The 14,088-nt window shown below is 43.9% G+C and overlaps 1 protein-coding gene across 3 annotated transcripts in view; it reads left to right on the forward strand.

Moving 5' to 3' along the window:
• tmem132e (transmembrane protein 132E) overlaps window positions 1-6,919 on the forward strand; it is a 402,168-nt gene extending 395,249 nt beyond the window's left edge. For 2 of the 3 annotated variants that reach the window (XM_058088316.1, XM_058088317.1), the window contains exon 12: window positions 173-6,919. In XM_058088316.1, the coding sequence (XP_057944299.1) occupies window positions 173-1,258 (1,086 nt within the window). In that variant the 3' untranslated portion in view covers window positions 1,259-6,919. The remainder of the gene's footprint in view (window positions 1-172) is intronic. The other variant, XM_058088315.1, reaches the window with a different exon arrangement.
• Window positions 6,920-14,088: the final 7,169 nt, after the last annotated feature.

Genomic DNA, 14,088 nt, shown 5'->3' on the forward strand with positions numbered 1-14,088 from the left:
CTCCTATCAATTGATGTGTTCAACACGGCAGGTTTTTTCCAGTTTCCTGCAGTACCAGGCCCAAATTGAGGCAGGCAAAGCCAACCTTAGCCAGGACCGAGTAGTGGAAATGTATCATTTCTTACAACAATGGAAGTTAGATGCAATTTGACCTTAATCTTCTTTTCGACAGGAGGCCAGTCTGTCCGTCTGGATGCTCTTCAGCGACAACACGGCCGCCACCCTGACCTACTTCGATCCCAAAGACTACAACTTCAATGCCTCCTCGCTGGACGACAAGGTGGCGTCAGTGTCCCAAGAGCCACAGCAGCGTTGGCCCGTGGTGGTGGCGGAAGGCGAAGGCTCCGGCGAGATTGTGCGTGTGGAGATGACGATCTGCGAGGCCTGCCAGAAGACCAAACGCAAAAGCATCATCGCCTCGGCCGGCGTCTATGTCAAGGTCCGCTTTGGCCCGGACGACGACTTTGAAGAGGAGGTGACCACCGAAGGGGAGATGGAGTTAGCCCCCTTTACCAGGCGTCCCATCCTTGATCCCAACATGAGCGGGAGGATTTACGAGACGTCTAACGAGCAGCCTGCCAGCGTTCCCATCGATTACACCAGCTTCCCCACCATTAGCAACCAGGAGCAGCCCACTGAGACCGACGACGAAGAGGAGGAGGAGGAGGAAGATGATGACTTTGTACACTCGCGTCGCAACATGACCGACCTGGAGATTGGCATGTACGCCCTCCTGGGGGTCTTCTGCCTCGCCATCTTGGTGTTTCTCATCAACTGTATCGTCTTTGTGCTGAAGTACCGCCACAAGCGGATCCCCCCGGAAGGGCAGGCCAACATGGACCACTCCCACCACTGGGTCTTCCTGGGCAACGGCCAGCCGCTGAGGGCCCAGTGCGACCTGTCGCCGCAGCAGGTGGAAAGCCCCGGTAATACCTTGGAAGGCGTCCAGACGTGCTGTCATGGCGACCACCACAGCAGCGGCAGCTCCCAAACAAGCGTGCAGAGCCAGGTGCACGGGCGCGGCGACGGCAGCTCCGGCGGTTCCACCAAGGAGGCCGGCGATGATGCCAGCTCACCCACGTCCAAGCGCAAGAGAGTCAAGTTCACCACCTTCACCACGCTGCCCACCGAGGACCTGCCCTACAACTCCATCCCCATCGCCGATGAGGAGGACATTCAGTGGGTGTGTCAGGACATGGGCTTCCAAGACCCCGAGGAACTGCACGACTACATGCGCAGAATAAAAGAAATTGCCTGAGAGCCGAGGCGCCCCTTTCTTCTTTCTATCATTTCCTTTCCACCTCAGTGAAAGACCAGCTTTCACAGACTCAAAACAGATTTTGGTTAGCGTTTGTTCTGTTTAGTTTGCACAGTGCTGTAATCGTAAACACGCTCACACTCGCCACCAACGGAGTTTCAAGGAAGACAAAAGCAGGAGACCATCGGAAGCCAAAGACTCCACCGAGAGGACGGGTGATCTTGCGGGATCTCAGCCCGACGCCGGCTTCATTGGGCTTCAGTGGAAGTGAACACGAGTGTACGAGCTCCGAACAAAGAGGCCTTTGATGAACGCGCTCCAAAATACTGTCAAAGACGCTCATGAAAAGCTATTTTCAAGGTATTTTTTTGGTTTTGCCAAAGTAGGAAAAGAGTTCATGGCAGTACTTTTTCCCCATTGTCCGTTGTGTCGCTGCACAGGTATGACTTCTACTCATTGCTTACACTTTTCTACAAGCTGTCGCCGCCACACTACTACTACTCGTACTACTACTATTGCTACTACTACTACTACTACTACTACTAGTACTACTGCTCTCCTTTGGCCCCGGAACAATTCCAATGCCTTACAACCACACAGGTCACAGTTCACTGGTATCGGCGAGGCCGGACGCCGTGTGGAGCGTCTTACTCTGTAGCAAGCAGCTTTGCATATTGTCTTTGATCTTTGCATGGACGGAGGCACAATCACTTATTATTATTATTATTATTATTATTATCATTATTATTATTATTATTTCTCCCACCCATCACCTAAATTTGTAAATGTTTGTACGGTACGAATATAATCATGCATTATGCGCATGCCATGATGATGCCACATACGTGCAAACATTCCTCTCTGGCGTATATATATATATATACTGTATATATACACATACGTATATACTGTATATATACTGTATATACTGTATATATATATACACATATATACTGTATATCCAGACAGCGGCTTGCACTGACAGAAAGCGCCATAAAACTTGTAGCTGTTGTGTTTTTTAAAAACTGTTTGACTGTTAAAGTTGACCCCCCCCCACCCCCACCCCCACCCAAAAAAATAGTTTTTATGATCAAGCTGGAGCACAATATCCTCTGATCTCCACGTCAGTCCACGAGGAAGGCCACTGAAGACATGGTGTGTGGGGGTTTTTTTCTCATCTTTTGTCTTTTTTACATGAAATACTTTGTAAAAATACTTCTTACAAAGTATTGGGATGCAAACGAGAGACGGGATGTCTGTGTGTGTCGCATGTCATCTGGGTGATGTGTAATCTAGATTAAATGTAATGTATGAAATCTGTGTCATTTTGCAACTTGGGTCCTTTGTTATCTGGGTAACATGTCATCTATGTAACATATAATCTGGTTAAACCGGGTTATATGTAATCTGGCTCTCACTGTGAATCCAGGTAACATCATGTCGGTAACAATCTCATTCGTAATCTGGGGTGATTGGGCTAACACGTGAGTGTAGTCTGATCAACATGTGATCTAAATTTATAATCTGGGTAACATTCAATCTAATCAATGTAATCTGCATTATATGACATTAAGTGATCAAAGTCGGATTTAATCTGGGTAACGTGTGATTGATGGTTGGCCTACATGCAAGCATGGTAACATAATCTGGATAAAATGTAATACGGGTTATTCTGGCTCCCATGTAATGTGTGTTATATATAATATGGATACAGTGACATGTAATCTGGGTAACATTTGTAATTCAGGGAAATATGTAATATCTCATAATCTGAATTATTTGTTATCTTGGGCAGATGCAATTGGAGTAACATGTCAACTCAGTAGTTTGTAATCTAGACGACATGTAGTCTGAGCAACATGTCATTTGTGTTCCTTTTAGTCATAACATAATCTGTATAACTTTCAATCTGGAGTCATTTGTCATCTGGCTAATTTGTAATCTGTGTCTCATCTAATCTGGAAAACAATCTAGGAAATATGGATGACACATAATCCAGCTCCATCATCCGCGTGTCATGTGATCTGGGTTGCGTGTCATCTGGATTAGGTGTCATCCGCCCGGACGTCAGGTTCATCAGGTTGTTGATGAGATGGATGTGACAGACACAGGTTGTTTTGAAGTAATGCTCCGCAGTGGCGGCTCCGGAAGGGAAGCAAATGAAATCCATGTCCAAGCTCGGTTTGCGGCATGACAGCGGAGCTAATTGTGCTTTTAATTGCTGTCGCTCTTTATAGTCTTTAGCGTTTTAGCAGAGAGCACTTTAAAGGTTCTTTAAGATAATCAAACAAGCTCCTTTTTTCCACACACTAATGAAGCAAACCATGAGATGAAATATCCTTTTTTTCCTTTCTTGTGTCACTTTTTCTCTTTTACTTCAAACTGCTTCAAAGGGCTCGGCGAGGTCTGAAGGCCGGCTGAGAGATTTAAGAGGGGACAGCGATAAAGAACCACATGCGGCATCTGATCTCCGCTGCACTGGTGCTTTCATTGAAGACCCAGTCCGGAATTGTCTTATGCAAAAACCCAAGTTTGCATTTTGAAATCATCACTCACCATTTCATTTGAAGGACAACATCTCTATTTCATTAGTCAACAAAACATTTTGCCCTGACGAACGTGCACCCGGGGAGCAATGACCTCCTCCAAAACCAATTTTAAAAAATGCATATTTTATGTCTTATGGATCGGCTCTGGGGTTTTGTCAACCTTGGCAGCTTTTGAATAACCTTCAACAACCAAACTGCTTGGCTTTGACTAGGGCTGTCAACTCTTTTCATCGGATTAAACACAGTTTTCAAATGAATTAATCATGATTAATTACCATTTGCAACAACAGTCGTTCTGTTCAAATTTTGAGGCTTCAGTCTGTCACAGTTTTTAAAGGGGACCTATTATCCTCATTTTTCGACCCTGTGTATTGAGTTGTGGACTCCTATGGAGAAGCTACACACAATAACCCTCACAGAAAATCTTCTCAATCTTCCAGAATCTGCACCTATTCCAGCTGTATTTCCTTGGATTTGTGCTTCCCACCAAAACAGTCTGTTTTAATTTATTCCACCCACATTCTGTTTCCGGGCACGCCCACTTCGCTGTTATTGGTCACGCGTTCAAAGTGCTTCCGAACTACGAACGAACCCCACTTTCTAATTTAGTGGGTATAGGAGTTGAGTCTTTGGGAGCTTGCCCGAGGAGGAGCACTCATTGTCGGACACACTTTGTCAGCTGCGTTTACTAACTGCAGACAAACACTGGTAGTGGAAGTGTGATCATTACCCATTTTTTGAGGGACTACCAGACATCTGTGAGCACTGTGGTTCTGACCACCTCCATGTGTCCGACATGAATGCACCTTTCCTGGTGAAAGTAACTACATTCATACGTAGGTCAGAAAAGTGGAAAAAGTATAATAGGTCCCCTTTAAAAATATATGAGTGAATAAGTCGTGCTTTTTTCTGGTTGAATACGGCTAAATGAAGTGAAATACAAATAAGACATTCAGAAGACGCAATTAAAGACATTGTGATGATATGTAGTATGTTTCAGTGAGACACACAAGCACCAGACTTGACCCCCGGAACAAAACGTGCTTTTATGGCTGGTTTAAATTCTCTCACAGCAACCACAATAATCCCTAACAAGAATCCCTCATAAAAACACAGGCTACTGTTGCAGGCGTAACCCTCACCAAGATAAAACTTAAACCCCAACCTCACTTCGTGTACACCCGCCTCCCCTAGGGAACCCATTTTTGGCAACACATAAAAACACTGGTCTTATTTTGTCTTATTGTGTCTACTATATTGGGTAATATGAGTGTAAGGGTGATAATCGGGTAGTTATTTAAAGTCATTCATGTTTAAAAATAAAAGTACTTTACTTACAAACATGTTTTCTGTGCTCTAACCACAAAAATATTTCAGTTCCTAATACATCTGGAAGCAATGTCTGGGATTTTCAAGCACACTTAATACTGATAAGAATATCCACCTTTTGTGTTTCTCTGTCTTTCTCTTGACTTAGACCGCACATACTACGTACACTGCATGCATAATAAAGACGTGTTCCTGAATGCACCTCCAGTGAGTTTGGTGTTGCGCTGTCCCGAGAAAGGACGGAGACACGTCTTTGTGGGTTGTAGGCACATACGCTATACGGTGTTGGAACCGCACCGCTGTAGAGGTGTGCAGGTCAGAATAAAGAGTCAAACTCTGACTGCGTGGGGACCTTACACTGTGCCTCCATCCAGGCGTGGCTTGCCTGGATGACTCGAACAATATCAACCTAATGTATGCGTTATTTTTGACAGCCCTAGTTTTTCCACAAAACCTTGTCGGTAATCTGGTGGATGTGGTGTACATGCATATAGATCAGGGGTCGGGAACCTTTTTGGCTAAGAGAGCCATGAAGGCCAGATATTTTAAAATGTGTATCTGTGAGAGCCATATACATTTTTTTAAACATTGAATGCAATAAAATGTGTGCATTTTTATGTAAGACCAACAGTTTTAGATATAATGGGCTCTAATTATGTAGACCAGGCACACTACCCCACGCCAATGGGGTGTGGCCAGCATACTTTCATGAGCAGCGCAGTGTCTAATAATAAATCTAATACTTGTTGCCATTAATACAACTTCTGCTGCTGCATAATTTTGCACCATACTCAGTATATTTCATTCTTTTGGCCATCTTCGTCAGAAGGCTTGGTTCTGCAGCTTTAGCTAGGTGACTATTTGACTAAAGGAGGAAAGTCTACATTTACATGTTGACATCTCAATGACCGAGGTAGACTACCGCATTACCCAGTAATAATCAAGTTTTGGTGTTTGACCTGGAAAATATCATCAGGAAAGATAGATATGGTTGGCCGTATTGCAGTAGAAAATAGATGGACGAATTAAAATGCATAAGAAAGTTGTTGATTATTTTTAACAGTCATTTCTGTGATGTTTACTTTAAAATGTTAGCAAAAATACATTTTTATTGAAGAAACGCTTGAGAGCCAGATACAGTCATCAAAAGAGCCCTACCTGGCTCCCGAGCCATAGGTTCCCTACCTCTGATATAGAGTCTAGACCCGTTCATGCATCTGGATTGGGGCTTTAAAGTGTTTTCTGCATGCGTTGTTGAAAAAGTTACCCCTCATGTTTGGCTCTCAAAGGATGAATGTAGGCTTCCCAGTAAATCCATCACTTCATAACAACGAAACCAAGCTGGCTGCTTCACTGTAAATCCTGTGAGAACAGATGACGTGTCTACCAGCACCTTCTTCTTGGGTTTTATGTAAATATGTTGCCATGTTTCACTTCTTCATGTTCTGCCTTTTCATTTTGTTTTTGTAACGCTGCTGAGGTGTTTTTTTCTTTTTTTTCTCACAAGCTGCTACTAGAAATGTAGTCACCGCCTGCCGCCACACACACACACACACACACACACACCACGTTGTTCATGTACAGAGCACTGATCTATTTCCTGTATTCTCTTGCAAACAAATCCTTGTATTTTCCTGTTATATGTAAAATACTAAAGAAAATGCAATACAGCACTAAAGGTGTGATGGTTTTTATTATTATTAAAACTGAAGTGTTCTGGCGGTGGGTGTCACGTGTTCAGAAGGCTTCGGACCGGAAGTGCCGGACATCCCTTCAGTACTACTCTTGTTTTGTGTGTAATGCCATACCTTTGCACCAGAAGAAAGAGCTGAGTCTGAAGGTAAAGCAATGAGCCATAGTCATGACCTTTGGGTTGTGACCCAAACAATGAGATCACGGATGCATGAACTTCCTCTGTAGGTTGGCTGGACTCCCCCTAAGAGATAAGGTGAGGAGCTCCTAGCTCAGAGTGGAGATCTTCACATTGAGAGGAGCCAGTTGAGGTGGATCGGGCATCTACTTCCGATGCAGAAGAAATGGATGGATGGATGGCTGGATGGATGTCATACCTTCAGCAAATGGATGTGATACACTGGTCAAAGATCCTCTATATGAGAGGCTGCTGTTTTTATATCTTCTAAAGAAAGGCAAGTTTGGAGCTGACCTTGGTTTGATTCCCGAGCCAGAGACAAATGGTGTTTCTGGGCAAGTCAAGTCTGTGCCCCTTTCCACGTTTTTTTTAATGGCAGACATGTTTTCAACCAAACACACGAAAACGTTATTCCTCAGAAATATAGAAACATGTAGCAATACGAGTTTAATGTAAAAGTTTTTGAAGTTCAAATTGTAATGTTTTCCCATAATGCTTTTTGTTTAAGAAAACAATTCCATTGGAGGAGAGTTGAAAGCCTGAAAGAAATGCTGCTTCTGTCAACCAGACGGAGCCAGAGGACCAGGAGCCTAGAGGAGCCCAGAGAGAAGCTGATGTCATTGCACCGGATTAATGTTCGCTCGCCATGTTGCCGTTATTGGGAGCCACAGCGAGCCACTACGCGCCAATCACATAATCTTTGGCACCAACTGGCGCCAACTGGTGCCGGCCCAGTGGACTCCAAGCATTAGATGCAATGCCTTGTGGTAAACCTGTTAGGAGATTAGAAGAAAAAAGGAATATCTTATGCATCGGAATTTACAGTTGACTTTGACAGCCTTCATTGACTCACAACGGAAATGACTTGGTTGCAGTAAGGCAATCGTAGGAGGAAAAAAAAAAATTGCTAATCTTATATGATGTGAATAAAATATATAAAACAGAAATAATATAAAGCCCCGACTTTGCCACCGGAGTTTTAAACTTTTGGGGAGGGGGAAATTACAGACCATAACGTGTGTCAGCACCTCTAAAAATTGTGCTGACAACTCTTAATTCAGGACAAGCGAGGTCTGAACTCAAAGATGCTTTGATAACAATAGATTGTCCTTGAACCTAAATAAAACTAAAATCATGCTGTTTGCTAACAACACGCACCAGCAAATACAAATAGACGGTGTAGACATTGAAAGGGTGAAGGAAAATACATTTCTGGGGATAAGATAAGATAAGATAAGATATGCCTTTATTCGTCCCTCAGTGGGGAAATTTGCAATCACAATAGATGAAAATATGAGCTGGAAACCTCATATTATAAATGGCGAGAAATATTTCAATATTGAACAAAGCAAAATTTGTTCTCAATCAGAAATCACTCCACACTCTTTATTGCTCTCTGGTTCTACCATATCTTACTTATTGTGTGGAAATATGGGCTAATAACTATAAAAACAATCTTCACTCACTAAATGTACTGCAAAAAAGGTCAGTAAGGATAATTCATAATGCCGCCTACAGAGAACATACTAACTCCTTATTTCTAAAATCACAAATACTTCAACTTGCTGATATAGTTCATCTTCAAACAGCTAAAATAATGCACAAGGCTAACAATAACCTATTAGCTATGATGAGTTACAGACAGATGCCATATTATTAGAGCTGGATTCCACGTGGAATGAATGAAGTCCTGCACTGGTGACTGTGGGAGCCAAAATGGAGTATCCTGTTCCAGAAGGTGAGCAGGGCTGTCCCTGATGGAGAAGTTTGTCCAGTGTCCTCCTGTCGCTTTCTTACTGTCACAAATGCCACCAACTCCAAAAAAAAAAAAAAAAACAAATGCCTCCAACTGTGATGAATTTGTCCATCCATTTATATCACACATTGAGGGGCCCAAGCCTCCACAGGAAGTAGTATCTGCTCATGCTCTTCTCACCCTGAGAGTTGATTGGCTCCACAAGAGTCCTCTTCCTCCTGAAGTCAATCACCAGCTCCTTGGACCATTCCACATTCAGGAGCAGGGGGTTTGCGTGGGATTACTCTCCAAAGTCAGTGTAGTGATCAGTGTTATGCAACCTCTCTGATACAGCCGACCACCACGGAGGCATCAGAGAACTTCTGCAGGTGGCAGAATCCGGAGCTGTAGCGGAAATATTCGAGTGACAGAGACAGAAGGCAGGGCGGTCTCCTGCAGGGCCCCCATACGACTGATCAGAGTTTCAGACAGGGAGCCGCACTGAGCAGCGTCAAAGAACATGGTCTCCACGGTCCCACCATCCATCCATGAGGTCCAGGGCCGGGGAAAACAGAAGTCTCTCAAGAACCTTCATACTTGTGACGTCAGGGCGACCGGTCTTCTGAAGTCGTTGAGGTCAGATGGGATGTGCTACTTGGGCACGATGCAGGATGTTTTCCATTGCTCCTGTATCCTTTCCAGTTTCAGATGAAATGCAGGATTCAGCTGAGCAGCAGAAGCCCTCAGAACCCGAGGTTTAACATGGTCTGGGCCTGCTAACCTGGCTGGGTTGACTTCTCACCTCGCTAGGCTATGTCTGGACCCCATCTTGGTGTTGAAGCCAGTTCATGCCCTTCCACATGTTCTCCTGGAGATTGACCTCCAGCTTCCGCTTGTCTTTACACTTTGCTACTCATGTTGATCTCCAGATGCGAAGGCCTGCTTCTTCTTATTCAGTAGATCCTTCAGCTGGCTGGTAATCCAGTGGCTTGTTGTTGGGATAACAGTGGACACCTGTCCTAGGAAAGACAGTATCTTCACGGAAGTTGCAGTTTGTGATTCTGTCAGTGTCAAAGCGGTCCTGTAGAGCCTGGCTGGCTTCTTCGCTCCACCTCCAAGCCACATTCCACCAATTGGCGGTAGGTAGGTAAAGCGCTGTCCAAAGTTGCATGATTACAATCCCCAGAAATGAGAAGGGCCTCTGGGTGTTTTGGCCTGTTGCCTAGTAACAGTGGAGTGTATGGTATCACGCGCTGCAGGGATGAGGGATGTAAACTCCCTTGGCAAATAATACGTGAGCATTCCACAAGCTCCTTCCCGCTGATATGTCCAGTATTATAGGAAATATGATAATCCAAGAACCAGTTTGATTTGCTTTATTTTTTGTTTATTAAGCGGCAGACGTTAACAACATCCTCCATGGGAGCTTGTCTACCTTCAAATGTCATCTGTGAATGCATTTTGCAAGGATTCAACCCGTGATTTCATGAAACGAGGAACGAGGAACGATGAAAGATGAACGATGAACGATGAACGATGAACGATGAACGATGAATGTTGAACGCTGAACGATGAACGAGGAGCGATGAACGATGAACGATGAACGAGGAAGGATGAACGATGAACGATGAACGAGGAGCGAGGAACGAGGAACGAGGAACGATGAACGATGAACGATGAACGATGAACGATGAACGATGAACGATGAACGATGAACGATGAACGATGAACGCTGAACGCTGAACGCTGAACGATGAACGATGAACGAGGAGCGATGAACGATGAACGATGAACGATGAACGAGGAACGAGGAACGAGGAACGAGGAACGAGGAACGAGGAACGAGGAACGATGGAACGATGAACGATGAACGATGAACGATGAACGAGGAGCGAGGAACGAGGAACGAGGAGCGAGGAACGAGGAACGAGGAACGATGAACGATGAACGATGAGCGATGAACGATGAACGATGAACGATGAACGAGGAACGATGAACGATGAACGATGAACGATGAACGATGAACGAGGAACGATGAACGATGAACGATGAACGATGAACGATGAACGAGGAACGCTGAACGCTGAACGCTGAACGCTGAACGCTGAACGCTGAACGATGAACGATGAATGCTGAACGCTGAACGCTGAACGCTGAACGATGAACGAGGAACGAGGAACGATGAACGATCCTGCATGTTGGGAGAAATCATAGACAGCGAGACAGTTTTGTTGTTGAACGCACCGACAAGCCCACCTGCTGTAGGGGGCAGTATTGAGCTCATTCATGTCTGTCAAAATGCTTCCAGCAGCACTTGAAAAAACATGTGCTCAGCGATGTTGCTCATGTTTCCGCGTTTCCTCGTTTCCTCTTTGACTCCCGGGCCCCGTGGTGGAGCCTGTGATCTCAGTCAAGATGCTGCGCCGCCATGGAGCCTTGACAGCCCAAATCTCTTTTAACGCCATAAAGCATCAGCAGTAAATGTCATGTTTGGGCAGCATCCCTCTAAATCCCTCAAAGAAACTTCTTCTCCTGCTTCTTCTTCTGCGTCTCCTTCCAGACGTGATTCTCTCAGACATCCAGCCATTGCCATCCATCACAAGCCAGCTTCCACTGCTGCTGCATAATACAAGAGTGGAAAAGAATAAATGTAGCTCGGAATAAGTACAAGGTAGAGCGAGGCATTCAAGGGCGTACTGGTCCACTCCACCTGGTTTAGTGCCCCCACCCAATGCAAACCGACTGGAACAGGAATAAGTGTTGTTCGTAACCTCACCAATGTTTTTAAACCTGTTATGTCCAGACAATAAGGCAAAATGCATTGTTACTCTACACCAGGGGTGCTCACACTTTTTCAGCATGCGAGCTACTTTTAAAATGACCGAGTCAAAATGATCTACCCACTACAAAAATGCAAAACATCTATTTATTTTCAAATGTATTGAGGATTATTTGTACGTACAATGTATGTTGATGTACCTTACATAACCAAATGAGCCAATATTGCAAAACACACATAATTAACTATTAACATTTTTTGTAATTACCTGAGTTTACTTTGATGACTTGCACTGAATTGAACCAGCCAGGGATGCATAGTCCGGACAGTAGCTGCTGATAGCCAGCCTCAAGCACACTTCCAAATGTTTATCAGTCATGGATAATATCCGTATCATAATATCCGTATAATATTCCATATCCGTATGGAAGTGATATGTTTTTTGCCTTTTTACTTGGTCCAGTTTTTGCCTTTTTACTTGGTCCAGCTCCTTCACTCATTTTAGTGACCATAAACTTTAGCCAGGGCTTAAAATCTCGCAATTCGCCGACTAGCTTAGCACTTTGCATCGTTGTTTACGCATGGGTCAAAATTCAGTTGTCATCTGACTGGTTGTCCTGTATGTCAATCAAGTGACGGGGATGGATGATAGGCTGACATCGTAAGTTCTGCTGCACTTAGAGACGTTGTTTGATTTGATTGGTCGCCCGAAGGGCAACATTCAGTTGTCATCTGAATGGCTGCCCTGTATATCAATCAAGTGACAGCATTGATGCTAGGATGATATTTTTTTAATGTCACGCCGCGATCGACCAGTACCACCTCCGCGATCGACCGGTAGCTCGCAATCGACTTAATGAGCACCCCTGCTCTAGATCAGGGCTCTCAAACTATAACTTATTATTCGTAGTTGCCCTACGTGTGTTTACTTACTTACTTTCTTAGCACTGTGATTGTCCTTAGTGACATAAGTCATGAACATGAATTCATGATAATAATAATACGCATGTCCATCCTTTCTTTCTACTGCGACCACTCCATATCCTGCCGTCCTAAAAAGTGAAATGTTCCTAAAATGAGAAACATTTCTTAACTTTTTAAAGTGAAAATGACCGAACATTGAGTAGACATCCTTCTGACACAGGATCGGCGTGAGTGAAGGGTGTCACCTCAGGGACGGAGGGTGCGAGGATCCAACCGAACCGCCAACCTTGTGGTTTCTGGTTGACCTGCTCCACCTCCTGAGCCCACTTTACAAAGTAGTCTTCTTGTGTGGCTTAATTGTTGGCTTTTGTACTTGGGATACGCGTTTTCATGACTTTCCCTTTCAGTTGGTTTGAAATTGATATGCAGACGTTGGCCAAAAGAGCTCAAACTCAGTCCATTCTAAAGGAGCATCCAACTGGAATAAAAGATACGTATGATACTTGTGTATTTATCAGTAGTCGTGTGAAACTTTGTCAAAATCCGACAATGTCATGGTACATGGCTTCTGGGGTTACGTGACTATAAAAAGTTTGGGAACCACTGGCATAGACCACGGAAGAAGGATCTTGAGGTCACCATGGCAACAGCAGTTAAGCCATTCTCCTTAGTACGAGCTAGCGTTGCATCAACTTGATTTTGAAGCTGCTGTTTTCACCCTTTTATTTCTTATTGTAGCTTTAACTGCTCTTTGTGTCTTTGAGGCCAAAGTATCTTAACACAGTTTTATTCCCCATCTCAGAGGAACAAGCAGGGAGAGAGCTTTGTTTTATTTGAAAAAGTCTTGCAGTTTTGCAGCCAAGGACAAGAGAGGCATTATTCATCATGGGGGGGGGCAAGGGGGGGGTCACGCTGCACTTTAAAGTGGCGCTGAGGCTCAAGGTGCACCATTGGAAAGTCTTACCCGTTTGAACCCTGATCAATGGACGTTAAGCCTCCCTCTCTGTCTTCATGATTGCACTTTCAAGGTGTTTTCATGTGGTGTGTGTGTGTGTGTGTGTGTGTGAGGCGATAAAAACCTCAGAGATAAAGAAAAGGAAAGTATAAATATGACTTTCAAGCCTTTTGGGATGGCGGTGGAGAAAGCGGCGACTCCACACATCAAGTCATCATACATGTTTTATGAATGCCACGGACAAAAAGGTTTCTTTTTTCCAGAACCAGGACACAAATTTGTCAACATGTCCTGTCGTATAAGGACGAGGAGGACACAGTTAAGTTATTATTTATTAGAAAGTTCCAAAGTTCAAACTTGCAGTCAGAGGTCTGTTTGTGTACACCAAAAGCAACAACATCATAACAGGGAAAAGCAGCTTATCATTGAAGGATTTTGATATTTCTCCATTTTATTATCATTGTTTGTATTTTATTTGTCATTTTTGCATCATTTATTCCCATGTTAATGTCTTATTTATTCCATTGTTAAATCAAATAATTGATCAATCTCAAGAAGCCTCTGTTTGTGCTGCTTTCAAGTAGTATGGGCAAATTTCACTTTGATACCAGCGTCTTACTTTGTCTACTTAAAACTCCTAAATACCATCAGATTTATTCATGAAAACTCAAGAGTTAGTGGATTCCAGA

The sequence above is a fragment of the Doryrhamphus excisus genome, chromosome 11 (assembly GCF_030265055.1).
Source record: "Doryrhamphus excisus isolate RoL2022-K1 chromosome 11, RoL_Dexc_1.0, whole genome shotgun sequence".
Lineage (NCBI taxonomy): Eukaryota > Metazoa > Chordata > Actinopteri > Syngnathiformes > Syngnathidae > Doryrhamphus > Doryrhamphus excisus.